This window comes from Pteropus medius, unplaced genomic scaffold (genome assembly GCF_902729225.1).
Source record: "Pteropus medius unplaced genomic scaffold, Ma_sr-lr_union100, whole genome shotgun sequence".
NCBI lineage: Eukaryota > Metazoa > Chordata > Mammalia > Chiroptera > Pteropodidae > Pteropus > Pteropus medius.
In genome coordinates, this window is record NW_024342471.1 from 7,999,715 (window position 1) to 8,021,092 (window position 21,378).

Below are 21,378 nucleotides of genomic sequence, written 5' to 3' on the forward strand. Positions count from 1 at the left end.
ATATTTATTTGATGGTGAAAGGCTTCTTAATATATATATGGTAATGTATTATATATATTAGTGTTCTTAGAACGAATGGTCAAATGCATGGTAACGGAAGGAAATTTAACTTTAGGTCGACACACAATGCAATATACTTATGATGTATTATTGAATTGTACACTTGAAATCTATTTGATTTTATTAACCAATGTCATCCCAATAAATTTAATTTTTAAAAAAGAATTTTAAGCTAAAAAAATGAATAAATAACCAGAAAAATATGACTCCATTTATTATGTCTTCTTTGTACTTTATTGTGGGGACTCATCATTAAGCAAATCATTAAGCTTTGATTGATTATAAGTGTTACTTTAAAAGAAACTGATTAATTCTAAGTTTCTAATAAGCAAATCAAATGCATCATGGAAATATAAGCATTCATGGATGTAATCAAGGCAAGATATTCTAAAACAAGCAAAAAATTAACCTTGACAATTCAAATATAAACATATTATTGGGAAGAGAGCTTAATGAGAACAGTACTACGGAAATTAGCTTTTTATTCTTCTCTTGGTTTTCAGCTAAAATACATGATGGGCATTTTGATAAATGACCATATCCAAGAGTTCTCCAAAAGATAGGAATGAGACTGAGCTCATTAGATCACGACGGGGTCTAATTTGATCATCTACAGGAGATCATCTAAGCCCCCTAGAGCAAGGGTCCTCAATCCCCGTGGCCTGTTAGAAACCAGGCTGCACAGCAGGAGGTGAGTGGTAGGTGAGCAAGCAAAGCTTCGTCTGTATTTGCAGCCATCCCGAGCACTAAGCATCACTGCCTCAGCTCTATCTCAGATCATCAGGCATTAGATTCTCACAGGAGCACTGGCCCCTGGTGCCAAAGACCGCTGCCCTAAAGACACTCTCACATCTGTGCACAAGGAGATTATATGCAAGAATGGCCACTGACCTAACTTTCCCTCTATAGAAACTACTATCCTAGAGTTAAAATGAATGAACTAAATCTTTAAGTATCCACATAGATAAATCTCGAATAATAGTAGCAAACACATAGTGCATACTATGTGCAGGCATTATTCTATGGGCTTTACATGTTTTAAGTTATTTATTCTCACAGAAGCCCTGCAAGGTCAGTACTATTACTCTCCCTGTTTTATATATGAGCTTAAGCAGTTTATCCAAGATCATGCGGCTAGCAATGGTGAAGACAGGATATGAGTCCAGGCTGTTTGCCCTGGAATATTAGTGCTTGACCACCAGGCTATACCGCTTCTCAATAGTATTATATAGCTGAAAAATCGATATGCAGGAAAGCTTCATAAAATATGACACCATTTACATAAATGTTTAAAACTCTCAAAACATTTGTTTTTATAAAATCATATATTTAGAAGTATAAAAATATTCATGGGAGTGGTACTTACCAATGCAGGATAGTGGTTTCCTCTGGGGGAAGGAGGAGAAATGAATGGGAACTATGGATATATAAGACGTTCTATTTCTTTCTTTAAAATTCTGAAGAAATACAGGGAAAATGTGAACATCTGAACACATGAGTGAATATAACAAATTTTAACTGACTTATCCCAAGGTCACATATGGTAAGGAACGAACATGGATTCATTTGTAAAGGTCACCTATATAATTCCCTCATTTAAGGTTTGGAGTCTGTCTGTATAGATTGGGGAGCCAACCAGATGGTAATTTGTTCAAGGCTTACTGTGAGGTCTGAATCCAGGACCCTGGACTTCCAGGGCATTTTTCACCCTCACTCACTGCCCCTACCCATATCCTGCCATTCTTATACAATCTGTTTTATATCTTGATTTTTTTCCTGAAGGTTCATGGTTTTGCCTACAGGACAACTTGTGTTTGTCTATTGACTAATTGCTTTTAAGGAAATAATAATTTTTGATCATTCACTTATATTACATTGTTCACTTATATTACATATACTCAACCACAGTGTCAACACCGTTTCTAATTCCAAAGACTGAGGAGAAATTGAGGGAAATCGGATGCCAAGACTTGTGGCTATCTCTTGTAAGCAGAGATGAGATGGGGAAACTGGGAGCTCTTGGGATCTTTTAAAAATCTCACAGTAACACATTTTGCCTCTGCTGCCTAACGACTGGGAAGACACTCAGCTCTCACTTCCCTTAGAGAGGCTGATAAAGGGTGCTGTAAGTAGGAGGAAAACAATTTTCTACTGCTGCCTACAGAGATCCTGTCTTCTTTAGGTTTAAGTTTTAAATGACCTGGGTTGCTAGAGATTCCCTCTGTAAAAGAATGCTCCTCTTTACTTCTGCTTCTTTTGTAAAACCTGCTCTCCTGGTCTGCTTGCTCCTGCTTTTTGGCTGATAAAACATTTCTTATTACTGTGGATCGGTGAGAATCTTCTTGCCCATAAGATGAAGTGAAGTTTGAAATAATTTTGTACTATGGTTGGTTGTATTCTTGTTCTTGTCTTTGGAATTACAGACAAGGCAGCAGTAAGCCTCCTCTGCTGCAAGGTGAGAAACAAAGTTCCTGTGACTTCCACTTTTTGAGAGGAAGCACATGAGTTTAGTTGGCAACTGAAATGAGCTTTCAAAGTGAATAGAGCTGCTGATACTTTCTGTAAGTTTAAAGAGCTTGTTAGTCATCCCTCTTTCTTTAGTTTTCAGTAAAGCTAATAGATATATTTGTTTCGATTCTGTAGGTTGGAGTAGTTCGGAGTTTAGCATAAAGGAAGCAATCTATCTTTTGCTAACTAGTAGCTTCTTATTTCTCTTTACCCTGCTTTTTCCATTTTCTAGTGGTTAAAAAAAAAATCTTAGAAAGAAGTACTACTCCAAAATCTCAATTCTGACACCGGAGTCACATTTTAGCACTTCCTTAAACATCTTCAGAAAGTCATGTATAGTATCAGATTTCTAATTACTCACACAGAGCAGAATTTCGGATTTGAGATCAGTCTGCCTATGTAGAATGGTTCATTTTATATTTATTAGAGCAGAAACAGATGAACAAAATTTCATTTGTTATAAATCCTCCTTTTCCTTTCTAAGTTTTTTTTTTTTATTTTTCAGAGTGGATGCCCATTTTGGCACATTTTAATGCCCATTAGAGGAAAGCTTGGGTTAATGTTTTTAATTGTGGATAGTTTGCTCTGTTTTAGCAACATCGGAAATTTATTCTGCTAAAGGGATGGCACATTGGAGTTTTCTTTGGTTATTTGGTGGTCTTTGTGGGATCAAGAGATCTTGACCCACTCTGAAAAACACTTTCATATGTGTCTGTTTCAAAACCTTTTCTACTCTCTCTAAACAGAACTAATTTCATGCGGTCTTAAGGTTTGCTAAGTTGTATTTCCTTGGTTTTGCTTTTATCCTTTTCTGTAGAAAATTTCAAAGCCTCTTCCCTTCCTTCTGCTATAAAGTTATTGAGCACCGTAGCAGACTGTTGGCTCAGTTTCAGGCCATGCTTAGTGAGTGCAGAGTGGACCCCAAGTAAAAGGAATTCAGAAAATCAGAAGATAGAATGATTACTGGGGCAAAGAAAGGGAGAGAAGTGGCTTATGGAGGGCAAAAACAAAAGCAATAAAGTTACCACTAAGGTCTTCGTTGAGCAATGAACACTAAATTAGGCTGAAGGGAATGATGTTAGGAGATTAATCATTTCAACAGCTCTTACCAGCAATCTATTCCTTGGGACACTATAAGAATGAGTATCTGGGAAGCCTGGACTCTGATCCCTGTTTCAGTGGAACAGAGACAGATTTCACACTGACAAGTAACTGCCTGGATGATTTGTGTCCTTTTACTTTTTGAGAAGGAACACAGCCTCAAGCCTTTTCTCAAATTCTAATTCAGGGCCCCATAGGTAGAGCTTGGGCCTGCCGCATGGTTCTTGGTCTCAGAAGAGTCCTGAAGCAGGCTGTCTATACAAGACCCAAATCACCCATTAGGATATTATTCAATTTGGCATCTTTTAGGCATAAGCATTAGACTAGTAAATTCAGTCATAACAGTCAAATCAGTCTGTGTGTATAGATATAGCCCAAGAGATCAAATCATGTTGGTGTTGTTAAAAAATTATTCTGATATTTGTTAAAATGGTAAAGAACACTTTATTGGAGATTATTATAATAGCGATATTGCAATGGAGGGAGGGGAGTTCAGACTCAACTCTGAATACAGCAAAAACAGTTGGGGATTTATAGTCAACAAGCAGAGTGGGAGGGTCAATGGATGGAAAATAACTAAGAAGAGACAAAGGTTAGGGGGATTCTTACTAAACTGACCTAACAAGATTCTTGCTAAAGGCAGGCTTTTACATCAAAGGTAGAGGATGAAGAACTTGAATAGATATCAAGAAGTGATCAAATTTCAAGGGTAGTGGGATTCTCACTAAACTGACAGGATTCTTGCTAAAACTGGGTTAGGCAGGCCAAAGACAGAAGGTCAAGGCCTAGCTGAGAAGAGGGTTCAGAGGAGCCTAACTAAAGTTTGGTCAGGGAGAGAGTCTTTGTCAGTATCTACAAGCTTTCTTCCCTTTCTTCTTGTCCTTTCCCATCCTGCTCCCCCAACCCCAACAGCTACAAAAGAGAAGTCTCCATTTTTCTTGCTGGCCCATTCCTTATACTTCTCAGACTCCCTCATTATAAAAAACAAAGCATGCCAGACTCAAGACTCCAGGCTCAGCATCTCAACTAGCAGATGTGTCTCTGACACATTCTAGTTCCTGATTGCTAAGGTCAGTTTACTCCCTGATAAAAGAGTCAAGGCCCTCCCTACTTTGGGAAACTTGCTTCTCAGATGTGGAGAGCCATCTGTGACAGACCCATTGACAGCAGTCCCCTCCCCTGCAGGGGAACCTGTCGATAGAGGAGGAAGGGTTAGTGATTAAGCAATGCATCACTCTCCCCTTAGCTGGCACATTTTTAGGCGGTCTGGCAATCAACTTTTACTGATGGAGCACTGAGTGTACAGAACTGAAGGAGTTCTAAAACTAGGGCTTGAGAATTGGGATAGATACTGGTTTCCGTTTTCGTTTTGTTTTATTTCTACTGTAGCAAGCTGGACTGGGCCAGATGGCAGACCACCAAAAGAAAGGATTTGAGGTTTTCTTCCTATTCACTTCAGGAAAAGGTATCAACCTTCTTGTATGTCTCTGGAGTCAGGCAGAATTGGGATTGACTCATCTCTCTGTCACTCACTACCACTGTTCCTTGGGCTGCTCTGGATTTGTTTCCTCAGCTGTGACGTGTAGCTGGTTAAGAAGATTAAACGTACTGATTGCCTAGAGTCTGGCATATAGCAGATATGCAATAAATGGAAGCTATTATGATTTACGTCCCTGACTTTGTCACTAATTAGCAATTTGGGTTCTCTTACAGTGAAAGAGGTTTTAGTCTCGACTCCTACTAATTCAAGTTTCTGCCTGGAAAACCCTTTCCTACTCACAGCCTCAGTTTCCTTACCTGTAGAATCAGAGTAAATGGACAAAATCAATGTTTTTCACACATGGCTATACATCACAATCTCTTGGAAGCTTACTAAAAATATGTTTCCAAGCTCCATCCCTGGAGACTCGGATTCAGTGGATCTTCAGTGGGCAGGCTTTGGGGTTTGCAATTTGTAAAAGGTCCCCAAGAGAATGGATAAACAAATATGATATACGTACGGCAGAATACTAAATCAGAAAAAAAAAAAGAACAAACTACTTATGCATGCAACAAAATGAATAACCCTCAAAAACATTACGTTGAGCAAAAGAATTCAGACACAAAAGACTTCATTCAGTATGATTCCATTTATATGAGTACATAAACCAGCAAAATTGTTCTGTGGTAGTCGGGGTCAGAATAGAGGTTACCTTTGAGGAGTGAAAATGGGTATTGACCGGAAAGAGGCACGAGGAAACTTTTAGGAGTGAAAGAAATGTTCTTTTTCTTGATTTGAGTGGTGGTTAAACAGGTGTATATATAAGTTGAAATTCATCAAACTGGATACTTAAAATTTGTGCATTTTACTGTATGTAAATTATATCTTAACAATTTACTGTATGTAAATTATATCTTAACATTTACATGGGGGCAAAAACAACTGACAACTCTAATACACAACCAGGTTTAAGTTCCCTGGACAAGATAATCCCTAAGGTCTCTTCCAGTTCTAATGCCCTATGATTCTTATATCCCCATCTCAGTCCCCTTGCCAATCACTTTACCCACCAATTAGATTATCTCTTTTACTTTCTTGGTCAAATATAAGATCAAAGATCTTAAGAAAAGCCAGAGTCCTGAGCTTATCCTAGCACTCAGATAAGAGATGCTGATGAAACTTAAGGGTCATCCAGCTCCCTGTATGATAGAACAAAGGACAAGGAAAAGAAACTGAGTCACCATCAGTCTGATTGATAACCTGTCCTGTTGGCCCAACAAGTCTGGGGACTTTCTGTTGTTGATTTTCTTTTCTACCCATTCATTCATTCATTTACCAAACATTTGTGTGCCTGCTTTGTGCTCGGTGTTGCTCTGTAGTGGGAGCGGCAAAATGAATATGACAAGGTCTTTGCCTTCTGAAAATTTAAATTCTATAAGAGAGGAAAGTCAGTAAGAAGACAAACAGAGCTATGTGATAAGAGCTATGAAAGAAAAAGGAAGATGGGATAGATAGAAACTGGGGAAGGAGACTTTTAAATAGAGTGGTCAAAGAAAGAGGTGATATTTGTACAAAGGTCCAAAGGTTGCCAATGGTCCAGCCATGAGAAGAGTGGAATCAGGGTAGGAATTCCTCTTCATCTTCTGCCAAAGGCAAAAGGTGGCAGAAGATGAAGAGGAAAGGTACCCCTGTCTGTCACATGGAACCATGTGAGAGAGGGAGGACCCGGTAAGAGCAGTACAGAGGTGAGTATGGAAGCACTCTAGGAGCTGCAGCTCCAAACTGGAAGGAGGCTGAGGAACTGAGAGAAGTCCTTGCTTGAGAATAACAGTAGCATCTAAGGCACTATAGTGTTTAACCACCCTCCTTCTCCTGCCTACTCAAGGCATTTATTTCACTTGCACCTCAGCTCTAGCTCTATTTTCCTCCTTTTTTTTTTTTTTTTTTTTTTTTTTTTTGTGGTTGTTTGTCTTCCCTGCAGGACTGAAAGACATTTAAAGACAGGGCCTCTGTTATTCATCTATACTGAGCATACAGTAACTTGACTCAATTGACAGAAACATTTACTGAGGCCTTATTTTTTACTGAGCATGGTGCTTGACACTGGGCCTAGGAGGTAGAGGGGGAGGGATGGGCATGGAGATGAATAAAGTACAAGCTCTGCCCTTAATGAGTCCTCAGTCTAAAAGAAACAGGCAAATGAACAAATTATTACAATACAGTGTGTCTAGGGAGGAGAGAATAATTAACTCCCCTGGAGTGGAGGATCATTAGAAGGCTTCCCATGGCACTCAAAAAATATTCGTTGCTTGATTGTCCATTCCAAGACAAAGCTAAGTAGATAAAACATATTACCACCTTCATGCTACCCCAGAAATAATCATTGTTGATAAGCCTGAGGGAACATTAAGAAATGGGCCAATAGCCCCAGTGGAGCCTCCTGAGCTCAGCCCAGCTGCACTTATTGTGGATGCATATCACTAGCTGTCCAGGTGGGTGAAAGGTGAGATCCCTATGCAGCCACTGAACATCTAGTATGGGAAATATAGGTAACTATGAATGAGAGCTATCTCTCCTCTGGCCCTGACTGTCAGTATTTGGTATAGCTGGTTTGGCAAAAAAACTAAACCACAACAAAAATTATATTACCTCTCTCAGGTTTTGGCATATCAGAAACAGTGGCTGATGAACCAGAAGTATAATAGGCTTTGGGAGTGTTTCAGGGCATAGAAGGAACCCAGGTAGAAAGAAGATGCACTTGGAGAAAGTCTTATGTTTTGGTGACAGAGCAGTAGGTGCTAAGAGCAAACTGTAACCTGAATTTGAGGTATGAAGGGGGAGGAAGGTCCTGCAAATTCTCCAGTCTCATCAGAAATCAAATATAACTCTCCATCCAGTTTCTTTAGATCTTTCGATAAGTCAAGCAGCATCCAGTAATTTATTTATGTCATTCCTTGTTTTTTTTTTATTACAAAGTAGTAACGTATTTGAAAAAAAAAATCAAACACAGTACAAGAAGAAGTGCATGTCTCTATATCACTCCTATTCTTAATTTCACTCCTAAGAAGTAATTGCAATTAAACTTTTAATGTGTATTCTTCCAAGTTTTTTCTTTACATATGTAAGCATATATGCATTTGAGGGACTTTTGATACTTGTTTGCAAATGGGACCACACTGTTTATATTCTTCAGTTTGCTTCAGTGTTATATTTCTTTAACATATTTTAAACCAGCACTAGTCTAGAATGATGTGTCCCTTCAAACAAGTATACTTTCCCAACTATAGAACTGAATTATTGCATGAACAGAAGAAAACTGACTACCTCTGCTTCATGTGCCTATGATTCTGGATGAGCTCCACTCAGGTTTCAGAAACAAATGTACAAAGATGGGGTCTCCATTTTAGCTCCTAGAAGTGGAGTAGTTCTGGGCTTCTTAGAGGCCAGAGACTTTCTTACAGATCCAGAGAAAGTTACAGACATTCTTTCCAGAAAAATGCACATATGCACAGTTTTGCAGACAAATTCAAGGTTAAGATTCCCTCCTGATATAATTTCCCTTTCTTCCCAAGCGTATGTTTAGTTCCAAAAGACTGGTTAGGGGAGAGTGCCTCCAACACCAGTAGGCTATATGAGTTACTCCTCCATGTTGGGCCACTACTGAACATTATTACTTTACCTCTGGCCACTTTTCTCCTCCACAGGGATGAGCTTCACCCAGATCCTGGCCATTGGTGCATGGCAAGACTAGTGGAAGCCATTGTTACAACCAACTGAGCCCAGTCACTTCCTCTGCAATGCCAGCTTTCAGGCTGTCCAGACATCCTGGCTTCCCTAACTGGTGCCACCAGCAATGCCCAGGGCAGGCTCTCAGGGCTGTGCCTCATTAACACCTAGTATGGTCATCAGCAGCTAATATTGTTCACTGTCTTCAGCTCCCATCTCTCACTATACCTCTGTCCTAATAGGTGGTCAGTCATCCCCCATCATTGGGAGATTATAATCTTTTCTTTTGCTTTGGGAACCAAGGCTTTGACCCTGAAGGATTAAGATATCAGGCTATCCCCAGTGTTAAGGTGATGCGTGAGGTACATACTCAGTGTGCACTGTGTACTGATATACTGTTTCCTCACCTTATCATACTCAGAGATGATCTGGACACTGTTGTCTCCCACATTCTCTCAATCAGAGCTCTTACACATTAGTACTCATGTTTACACACACCCACACACACACACACACGCATGCACACACATACAACAAGACTCCTGAGATACATAAGCCAATTGCATTTAGCCATGACATCCCATGACCTTTTTTCCAGAGTTTAATCAAATTCAGCGACACGCATTTGTAAATTCCTCAACGCAAGGATACACAGAAAGTGGCCTGTACAAAATCTTTATGCAACTGTTTTACCTGCCCCAAAGCCTGGGAAGCAGGAATCAGAAATTACAGATTCATAGTTTTAGAATCGAAAGGTCTTTAGTTTCTTTCATTCTTTAAACAAATCTTTATTACGTTTCTACTCTGTGCCTTGTAATGTGCACTGTGTCATGTAGTCCTATTCCCTCATTTTACAGATAAGAAAGCAGAGGCCCAGACAGGCCCAGTGTCACACAGCCATTAAAATGGCAGGTACACCAGGTGACCTGACTCCCCTTTCTGAATTCTTTGCATCTACCATGCTGAAGAGAAATTCATCTTAAGTCTTAAGCAGTAAGTTAAAGGAGATGGTGAATTTAAGAGGAGGAATTGTCATTAGTGATACCACAGATCAAACAAAGAACAGTCTTACCACTACACGGTGAAAGGACAAATTCTTGAGAAATACAATTGCACAGGTAGTCACTGCTGTCAGTATTATTCTGTATGAATAGCAGGAAATGTGTATCCCATGTTGAGGAGTAACAGCAATGAAGGTTTATACAAGCCTGTAATCCTTTACCTGAAATTGCAAAATCTCCAAACTCTGAAAACAATAATTTTTTAGTTTTCCTTTGGTAATTCATTTGGCAGCAAAATCCGACCTTACTTGAAATAATTTGGCGACAAAACCTGACCTGAATTGATGTGAATCAATTCACAGTCTTTGTTTATTCTGTTTATTATGAATATTCTCACCTTTTTGATACAGAAGCATCAATATTTTTTTTATCATAGGTGCTCCCACGTCCCTTATTTCTGCTTTAATATAGTGTGTAGATGATATTGTTTTCCTAAAATTTACAAAATTCTGAATTCTAAAAAATTCTTACCCTAAGGATCATAATACAACTAGGTTTTATGGACCTATATTACATTTAAAATATACATATCCCCCTAAGATCAATGAATACTGGTTCTTAGCCCTCTCCCAATACACAAACACGACTAATTCCACTGAGACTTCATTCTTCTCAGACTCAGACTAGTTTTATACTTCCACTAAGTCGTGTAGGTTCTAAGAAACTGTATTTTAAGTTTATTCCTTAAGAGTTGCTTGTAATGGCAAAGGAACTTTTCTTTTCTTTTTCTTTTCTCTCTTTCTTTCTCTTTCTTTCTCTTTCTTTCTCTCTTTCTCTCTCTCCTTCCTTCCTTCCTTCCTTCTTCCTTCCTTCCTTCCTTCCTTCCTTCCCTCCCTCCCTCCCTCCCTCCCTGGGATTCACTATGAATTCTGAATTAGTCTGGAGATGTTACCTGGTGAGATTTCCTCCTTATCCATTGTGCAGTGGCTAGTATTTCTATATTTCTATTAGGCCTACTGGCTGATCTGATGGTGAAGTGATCTTCTTCCTGTATTATTAGATGTTCAGAGGAAGTGACGAATGTGGACTTTGGGTCTCAGTTAATCTTCCCCAAACTCCAGCCACTCCTTTTCTAACTCAGACTTCCCAACCACTCTTTCACTTCTTTTCAGGAATTCCCAGCATGCTTTTTGATTAGCATGATATCATATATGATAAGGAAAACCCAAAGAAATAGAATGACTACATATATTGCTTCTCAGTCAATGACATGACTCTTGTGACTTGCCTTAATCAGAGCTTCTCCTCAATCCATCCTACCATATCTCCACCTTTTCTTTTCCTTTTTTTCCCCTTCAAGTTGAATTTATTTCTGATTCGTTGTTCTAGCTAATACTCATTGAACCTAGAGTTCTGCTACTTAAAAAAAAAAGTTCTCTTTAGCAACAATCAGAAAGCCAAAATTAAATACAAAATTGCTTTTAGAAGAAATCAGAGATCCAGAATAAAATTTCAAAATATACATTTAATTTTATGCAACTAATCAAAGTATTATCTTATAATTTTTAATTATTATATTTCTTCTTTGTATTCCAGGTGTTATTGCATTGAATTTTTATGAATTCTAGGCAGCATGGTATAATAGAAAGTTTTAAAACATTATGATAACTATTTATGATGGAGATTTTTCCTCTGCCCCTAATAATCAAAACTTATCAGTCCTAACTCTTGTCTCATTAGGACATAGCTCTGTCCAAAAGCAAATCTGAAACTTGATAAATTAATGAGAAATATTATTGGTTGGTAATGGAAAAGTTATTTTTCTTAGATCACATTGACCTTTTAATAAAGGTCATCAATATCTTTACCCAGTGAAGCAATTAATTACTCTATCAGTTAATAGATAATGATAGAGCAAATATAATGTGCTTGCTCCAGCCACTCACACTAGAATTGGGAGATGGGGACCTGCTATTCCCTTAGCTGGTCTCAGTTCCTGTGCACGTCTAACAGCATGAACCTTTCTCTATGCTGATAGTTTTCCTGGTGTTCAATGAAAAGGAATTTTTCATGTAATATAACCCCTAAAGGCAAGCCAGCTACTTTTTCTGGGGAAAAATAGAAAGGAGAAAAAAAACAACAACAACCATCACTTGCCATACTGGAGAAAATTTGTACTCTATGCAAGTTTTACCTAAGAGTCAATTTTAGACCTGAAGATGTAACTCCAGAGCAATTGACAAGGAAAAGTATCCTTAAGAATGTCGTGGGTTGAGACTAACAGAAAACTGAATTTAAACGAGTTTAAAACAATAAAGGGGAATGTATTGGTTTATCTGACTAATAAGTCCAGATATAAGATGGACTTCAGGCAAGTTCTAACCTAGTGGCTTAACGATGTCTTTTCTTACTGTCTGTCCAATCTGCCTTACACCGTGTCAGCTTCATCCTAAAGATGGCTTCCCTCTACAAGATGGCTACCAGAACCAACCAAGACTAAGAGCTTCTTATTACATATCCACTGAGAGAGAAAGAGCTTCCCTAAACAACCAGAAGAAGGCCTGGGCTTCCTCTGGTCAGATCATCTTAAGTCACATGCCCATGTCTAAACCAATACTAGGCAAATGGAATGGGGTTTCGCTGTCTGTTATGAATAAAACAGGGCCTTCCCTGGACATTGGCCAAGTTACTACTCTAATCATCGTGCTAGGCTCTAGGCCATAGAAATGAGAAAAACATGACCTCACCTTTTGTTATCAAGTAGGAGAGACAAACACATAAACAATGTGATAAGAGCTTTGACAGGAGACAGTAAAAGTTCTGAGAAGCAGAGAATGGCGCAAATAACTAGCCCTTTCTGATACAGATTTGTCTCTTTTAGCTATTGCTGATAGGGGCTAGGAACTTCGGAGATCAAATTGCACAAGCTAGGAACCTGAGGCCTGAAGAGATGTGTTGGGTGTTAGGGCTTGAGGAGATGTGTTGACCCACCACACGATAAAGATGTGAGCCTCCTAAGAAACTTCTTTATTGCCTCTTTCTGTTTTACGTATTGGAATTTTGGTTTACTTGAAGAGTTTCCCTGCTAAATGAATGCAAACCACTGACCTCGCCCACTCCCCTAGTTTTAACAAGAAGGAAATTAGAGTTCATAAAAAAATAATGGATTTATCCAAAGTCATGCATCATACTAATGCTTAAGCCAAGACAAAAACTCAAAGGTCCTGACTCCCAGCCCAGTGCTAATTTCATTGACTCATTACCAGGCTTTGAGAAAGAAAATTGGTGGCCAGTTCACGATAAACAAATGCCCAGTGATGAAAGGATCTAAAGATATCAGAAGAACTGGCATTAGGGCTGAGACAGGTAGAGGATGGACTTCAAGATGTTTATAATGAGGGTGAGGGCCGACTGTTTGGATCCCCTCCTCTCGGAATATAACAGACATGCAGAAAATTTTACTCCCACCAAGCTGAGGACTGGGAGGAATAGGCTAGATATTGGCCAGGTACTCTAAGGGGAGCCCAGGAGTAGCAGGTCCAGCATGAGCAGACTGTTTAATTCTCTTCCTGCCCACAGCGTCTTATGGCAGGGTAGACAGAACCTTGGAAAAGCAGCCTCAATTTCTTCCCAGATCACAGAGAACATGCACAGGGAAGATCCAAAGTGGGGATCCTACACTCACAGAAGATAAAGATGTTGCTGAAGCCCTGATTGAGCCAAACTCTGACATTCGAGGGAAGAAATCTACTCTGGGATCTATCCGCTTCACCAAAATCCAGCTAGCAATAGATCAATAAATCAACAAATCCAGTTAGCCTATGTCATAGGTCCATTCTCCTGACACAAACTATACCTTCATTCATTCCCTCTAGGTATGGGAATATAGTGTATGTGATGACATACACATTTGTCTAAAAGAACCATTTATCTCTGCATCTTTCTTACTGAGTCTTAACTTATGAGCACCTTAGTAAAAGTATTCTCTGCCATTGTGAGGCAGTCCTAGGGAAATTTCAACAACTCTGTCCACACCTAGGGCCTCCTGGGGCCACTGACTTTAAAACAAAAAGAAAAAAAAGCACTCCACTCTCCGGATGGCAGAGACCAATTGCAATGCACTCCTTTTCTCTTTGCTTTATTCTCCCTCCCTTCCTTGTCTGGCTTTCTCTTCCCATTTCTCCTTTTCTCTCTCCTTCCTTCATCAGTTCCCCTTCCCTGTCCCAAGCCTTGCTGGTCCTCCAGCTCCACTGGGACACTTGTATTATGGAGTAAGAGCACCAGCCCAGAGAAACAAAGAAAGCAAGAGGCCACATTTTCTTGCCGCCGCAACCTCTACTGCCTTCCCTTTCCCATTCAGTCTTCCCAAGATGGATGTTACTCGCCTGTTCCTGGCTACCCTGCTGGTCTGCCTGTGTTTCCTCACTGCCTACAGCCACCTGGCACCTGAAGAAAAGCCCAGAAATGACAGGAGTCTGGGGAACAACTCCTCCATGAAGCTGTTGGATTCCCCTTCTGTCTCTATCGTGGGTAAGTAGTCTGGCCTGGGACACAGCTCTGGGTTCTGGCCCATGAGAAGGGGCTGTAGGATATCAAATATGCTCCCCAGGCTGATAGCAGGATCCATTGCCATAGGTCAGGGCTCTTTTTGCTCATTCCGTGAAATAATCCTGGAGGAATAAACCATCCCATGACTCATTTGGTTTGGGAAAGCCCTGCATGCCAACAATCTGCTATACAGCTTAGCATGTTAGAAGCTCTGAGAGAGCCTGAAGTCAAGACAATTAGTGAACTTGGTTTAATGTAGCATTTCTGAAACCTATTAAATCACAGAACTCCTATCAATGGTAACAAACTTTAGGAAATCCTGCAGAATATAACCAAGTTTGGGATGAGCAGTCTTGTCATGCCAGGCTTGAGAATGCTCAGGATAAATATCAGGAGCATTAGAGCCGGCACTAGAGATCTTCTGGTTTGACTTCACCTGCTAATAATAATAACAAACGTACTTATTGTGTGCTAAGCACTATGAGGTGAATACGATTTTCACAGTGGAGAAAATTTAGGCTTAAGAAAGTTAAGCAACTAACATAAGATCACACAGTTCTTAACTGACAGACCCAGAATTCAAACTCAGGTACTTAACTCCAGAACCTAAGCTCAAAATGGATATTCCTTACTGCCTTGCCTCTCACTGGGAAAAGAGGATATTCTAGATGTATCAGCAAAGTAAGGCAAGGAAAAGGGCTGGGGCATATCGACACTCATTGATCACCTTCGATGTGCCAGACTTTCCACTCTATAAACATACCTTATTTATCCTCAAGACATCCTGCAAGTATTACCCTATTTGCATATGAGAAAACTGAGTCTTCAGGATGTTAATTAAGTAGGTTGGCTAAGACCACACAGCTGTGTGGCAGAGGCTGGATTCACATCAGGTCTGCCTGGCTCCAAAAGCTCTGAGAAATGGAAAATAGGAATATGGGAAACACAGGTTCACCCATGTACAAGACACCAAATCCATTTTCCAGGGCCCCCTTGAATCTCCTCTTTGCCTTCCCTCAGAAGACACTTTGTTCTCAGTCTCCAGTTCCAGGTCAGCAGCCAGGTTAACAAGAACCTGCTGGCCTAAGTACCAAGAAGTGATTCATTTAGCCAACGTCTCCTCCTCTCCCCTACCCTGGGACTTCCAAGAACCCCTCAGCTCAGGGCCCCCGGAAACATCTGGCTTTGCTCCTTCTGTCTCTCTTTGAAGCGTTAAACAAGAAATCCAAAACGATCAGCAGAAAAGAGGCGGAAAAGAAGAGATCTTCCAAGGTAGGACTGTGAGTTCTCTTTGTGGGGTTGGGACTGGACTTAAAAGGAGAAGACCCCCAAGTTCTGGCTAGGAACTCAAAGATTTTCCAGGCCTACATGAACAAAAGAAGCTGACAGCTATTTAAAGGCTTCCTGGCTTTTAGCCCTGAACCAGACCTTTACCAGGGAGCTAAGGTTCACTGAGTAATAGTTTACCTGATAAAAAGTATCTTCCTATACTAGCTAGCCCCCTGTCTGAAATTCATCATCACTTATTCTTTTGGATGAATGCAATGTTTCCCAAACCTCAGTAATTTCAGAACCATTTCACAACTTTTGCCATATCTGAGTTTCATCTCCTTAATAAATATAGTTGTTTAAAATTAAAACTTAAAAAAAGTATACAACTATGATACAAAACCAATATCACTTGTCATAAATAGAAGGTAGAAATAAGTAGAATGAAAATAAAATATTGTTAGTCGATTTTGGCTGGATGGTGTTGCCAAAGGCTCTAAATCTGAGGCTTACTCTTTGTGTTAAAAGGCAGAAAGTGTTGGCACCAAACTGAGCCTTTCAAGTTGAACGAGATTGAAAAAAGAATCCTTTCTCACTATGTGATTCAGCGTAATTCAATATTCATGTACTAGTTAAAATCATACCACTATGATACAGGTTCCCACATTTGGGAAATAACTGATTAAGGCATTGTTGAAATGCTCATGTTATTCCTGTCTTAGAGGCTTCTGTTTATCAGATCAGCTGTAACCAGAGCAGAACGTCCTGGACTAGGCATTAGGAGGTAGGACCTGGCACTGTCTGATCTTGAGAAAGTCTCTGCTTCTCTCTGTGCCTTCTGTAAAGTGAACAAGCAGATCAGATGATTGATAGATAAGAGTATGTAATTGGTCACTAGTATATTTATATGCTAGGTACTGGGAATATAGAAGTGAACAAGGGAGATACATCTTTGTTCTCATGGAATTTACCTTCTTGTGAGGGAAACTGGCAAACAGCAAGTGAATCAAAAACAGATTAAATAAATTCAGAATATGATAAACTCTGAAGGAATTAAAGCATAGTAATGAGACACTGAAAAGAAGCGTGGTCTCCAAAGAAGCCCTCCAAGGAAGCAGCATATAGGCTGAAAAACTCAATAATCTCGAGCACCAACGCCCAAGAGAAATCCAATGTGAGCCACATATATAACTTTAAATGTTCTAGTAGCCACATTTTTAAAAAATAAAAAGGAACACATGGAATCAAATTTACTATTTTAGTTAACATATCCAAAATATTATTTTAATATGTAATCAACATTAAAAAGTTGGGATATTTTACCTTTTTTTCCTTGGGCTAAGTCTTGAAACTTGGTTCAGATTTTACACTTACAATACTTCTCAATTCCAAAGCTAATTTTTAAAAGTCAAACGTAGTCCTAACAAAATGATCGTGTTCAACAAAAATATTTACACTACTTCAGTTTTAAATTTAATTTAAATTAAATAAAATTTGAACATTTAGTTCTTCACTTATGCTAGACACAATTTCAAGTACTCAGTAGCCTCATATGTCTAGTAGTTACCTATATGGAACAGCATAGCAAAGAAGGTCTCCAGTAAAGGGAGGAGCCAGCTCAAAGGCCCTGAAGCAGTAACATTTTTGTGTTTGGTGCACAGAAGGTCAGTGGGGTGTAAAAGTGGAAATTCTCCAGTTTCAGGGAGAGCAGTTACTCAGTTACAGGGAGGTTGTATCTCCAGGCGCCAGCCCCAAGGAGAAGCGCAACATTCCAAGGTGAAGATGATAAAATTGTCTATTAGGCCTTGTTTGAGCTGAGAGCTCCCCCAGATACCTTTATCTGTGTACAAAAGGTTAACGACTAACTTCTGCTTCTTGTGACCTATTCATTCAAAAATGTAGTAGGAGACCTTATAAGCTGCCCACCTCGGGAAGTTCGGGGTTGATCTCCTCTAACCCTGCATGGTAGAGAGTCAGTTGCCGGCCGGCTAAAAAAAGCTCATAATTAATCTCAATTGGCTCCGTGGGTCTCAGAATCATTCGCACCATAACAGGGGCAGTGTGGTGAAGACAGGTGAGAGAGGTGGCTGGGGCCAAACCACAAAGGGCCTCAAGGGCCAAAGTAAAGTTTATGTTTTATTCTAAGTACAAAGAAAAACTATTGGGGGGCTTCAAACCAGAGTGGGATGCCGTCATAGGTCTTTGGAGAGGTTCCTTTGGAGCTTCGGAGGCTGGACTGCATGGGGCCGGAGCAGCAGACAGAAGACAGTGTGGCCTGGCCTAGCAAAGGTGAAGAAGTGGGTGGACTCCAGATTTATTGGAAAGGCAGAACTGACAGGGATTGCAGATACACCGGAAGGGGAAAAGAAAGAGGTGGTAGTTAAAAACTGGAGCTGAATGGGATCCCCTAGGGAGAGAAGTGGGCCTTATCAATTTTGACGGGGATGGAGACAGGGGAGACCCCCTAGGCCTGGTAGGTATGAGTCGAGCAGGCACAGGCAGTGGCAGTGGGTGGGAATGTCTGGTTGGAGGCCTCCGTAACCCGGAGTTCCCAGGCAGAGGTGAGGACAGGTGAGGCGCGCGTGGGCGACTGGGGCAGCCCTGGTGTTTCCCCACAGAGGAAGCCTTCGATGAAGGTGGAGCGGCGCCGGCCCCCACTGCCCGCCCCCTGCGTGGCCATCCGCAGCAGCTGCAAGTGGCCAGCGCCCGCCTGCTGTGACCCGTGCGCCTTCTGCAGCTGCCGCTTCTTCCGCAGCGTCTGCTCCTGCCGCGTGCTCAACCCCAACTGCTGAACCTGCTTGCCTTTCCGCCGCCTGCGGGGCAAGACGGGGCTCCCCAGGGACCCTGGGAGCCCTTCTAGAGCGGTAATTTGTAGTAGGTGTGGCTTTTCCAGACTGGGCGCGGGCATGGCGATTGAGGCTGGGGCATAGCTTTCAGGACTTCAAGGAGACTTGGCTTGGGCTCAAATCCAAATAGCATCTGTAAGCTGCTTGACCGTGTGCGGCTGTTTTTTTAAAGGACCCAAAAGATCCTTTTTCCTTCCCGAGTCCACTTGACTGTGGAAGTCCCGCGTACTGCGCACGCGCTATCTCCGGGGCTGGGGAAACCAGGTTACTCCCGCCCTAAGGCAGCACTCCTGATAAGCGTTTCTCTGGACCGACAGCTGGAGACAATGCTGCCCTCTACCCTCAAACCTGGGAACACCCGAAGATGCCTCCAAATCCCAGAAATGCAGACTAGCCAGACAGAAAGGAAACATTAAGAAACTGCCATTCAGTCTTTCACCTTTTCCCCCTTCTAAGGAGCTCCTCTCACCTCCAGGAAAAAAAAAAGAATGACTACAACTCCATACACGATGTCGCTGGGCTGTCTATCCTGGGGGGATTTGCAGATGAAAACGGGTGGCTGAGGTGGCTGGTTGTGACTGGGCAATGCCATGGGTCCCGACAGCCAGAAGGCTCTGGCCTGAGGTTCCTATAGCTTTAGGCGGCTCCCAAACAATGGTCCCACTTGTACCCACTCCTCCCTTTCTCCCGGGGATTCCCAGAGGGGCTGGAGTTTCTCCCACTCCTAAGCTAAATGAACACTGATCACTGGTCCCCAGGTATTCTAACATGACAGCCTAGAGTAAGAAGGAATTCAGAAATCCTTCCTCACTCCCCACCCCAGCTCTGCCAGACAGTAACCAGGCATTGGGCCTGGGGCTTGCTGATCTGAAAACAAAAGGAAACTTTGCTCAAATGGAGTCAGGAAGCCAGAAGGGAGAGCTTTCACACAGTACCACTGGATGTCAATTACAGACCCTAAGGGATGAATCCTCAAGAGGAAAGAATCAATTATAGGCCCCAACAGGAAAAGATATACATCTCCCACAAGAAATCAACTACTCCAGCAATTCAGCCAATGAGAAACCATCATCTTTCCAATGGACTTTTGTTCAATACCCCTCCCAACTTCTTTCTCCATAAAGTTCCTCTCTTTGTCAGACTTGCCTATGGTTTGCGTTATAGCTTGCTTGTCCTGAATTGCAATCATTTGCTGTTTCTGAATAAATTCCTTTTTGCTGGTAAAATAACTGACTTTTATCTTTAAGGTCAACAATAAGCAGAAGTAACATTTGTCCTGAACTATTAGGGCCTGTCTCCTAAAATATCCCAAGCCGCTGCCTGAAATTCCATTCTTAGAAATTCTCTGAGTCTGTGAGAAACCGAGTGCAGTGTTATATCTTTGGAAGGGGGAACATTTGCGATACAGCTTTGAGGGGAAAGGGGATAGTGTGGGCAGGGTCTGTGAGGAAGGACCAGCCAGGGTCAGGGGTAACATAGAAACTCCCAGCACCTTGAGGGGCAAGGGCTGCAAATGACATCATCAACTTGCACCGCTTGGCTGGAGGTATCCCTGCCAGTAGGAAGAAAAGCTGAGCTGCCACCCCCTCAGTACCCACCAGCAGCTGGAGCTCTTCCTCAAGGAATCACTATAAGCAAGAAACAGGAAATTGCAAACAATGGTGGTATAAGATAGATGATTTTTTAAAACCTGTACACAAGAAAAATTCTAGAGGTTATGAAACAGAAAAATTTGGAGTAGTTGCCTCAGCCCTGATAACTACCATGTATCTGTCTTTGGAGGTAAGAACAGTGGGGCTCATAGGCCAGCACAGGTGAGGTCACCTCCCCTGGCTCACTTGTCCACTTGCAGTCTTCCATCTTTCAAATTCCATCACACTCCTTCCTTTCCAAGTACCCTTTGCCCAGCTGGAGATCCAGGTTGTGCCTGCAGTGTCATAACCAGTATACAGTGGAGGAGGCAAAACCCAGATCCTGAACTTGATAGAGCAGAAACCATCTGGATAGAGCACAAGAAAATGAAGGGTGCTCTAGGCTAGGCTGGCAACATAATTCTGCACACTAGGTCTCTTGCGTTCTCTGGGCTTCCTTTTATTTGTCTATAAAATGGGAAACTCCTGCTGTTCTTGTTATAAACCTAAGATAGTGATGCTTCTTATTCCTTAAAACCACAAATAGAGAGAAAGCCGCTAGTTGCTTGTTTACCATCATTCAAGCTGCAAGCCCACAGGACAAGAACTTTTTGTTCCTTGTATCACAACTGCTGAGTAAACATCATTAACGAGAATATTGGGACATACTGCAGCCATCGCTCCTGTTTTCCAAACATTGTTCACCAACCAGGCACCATTTGGCTCCAGGATTGAGGCCAGGGATGCAAAATCAAAGACCCAGCCCACTAATGACAAAACCACTTGGCTGCTGGGTCCAGACAACTGCATGGAAGATCAGCCTGTTCATTCATTCAACAAATGTGTCTTGAGCACCTACTGTGCCAGGCATTGTGCCAGTTGCTGAGTACTATGGTGAACAAGTCCAATATGGATTCTTTCCTTACAGAACTTATGGTCCAGTGGGCCATGACCACCGGCCCTTGTTAGAGACTAGAACCATTGTTAGTAATGATTCCTTTTCCTGGAAAAAAATCCAGCCATGGCCAGGCTAGACAGTACAGCGGGGGTCTCAACCTCCAAGTTGCGTACTGGTACCTGTTAGTGGCCTGTTAGAAACTGGGCTGCACAACAGGAGGTGTGCGGCGCGCAAGTGAGCAAAGCTTCATCTGTATTTGCAGCTGCTCCCCAGCACTAGCATCACTAACTCAGCTCCACCTCAGATCATC

General features: G+C 41.4%; 1 protein-coding gene across 1 annotated transcript in view; it reads left to right on the top strand.

The window, feature by feature from the left end:
• Nucleotides 1–19,889, top strand: part of ASIP (agouti signaling protein) — a 113,563-nt gene extending 93,674 nt beyond the window's left edge. The window contains exons 7-9 of the mRNA XM_039864119.1: nt 14,237–14,406; nt 15,635–15,696; nt 18,312–19,889. Coding sequence (XP_039720053.1) covers nt 14,247–14,406; nt 15,635–15,696; nt 18,312–18,485 — 396 coding nt within the window. The 5' untranslated portion in view covers nt 14,237–14,246 and the 3' untranslated portion in view covers nt 18,486–19,889. The remainder of the gene's footprint in view (nt 1–14,236; nt 14,407–15,634; nt 15,697–18,311) is intronic.
• The last annotated feature ends 1,489 nt before the right edge of the window (nt 19,890–21,378 follow it).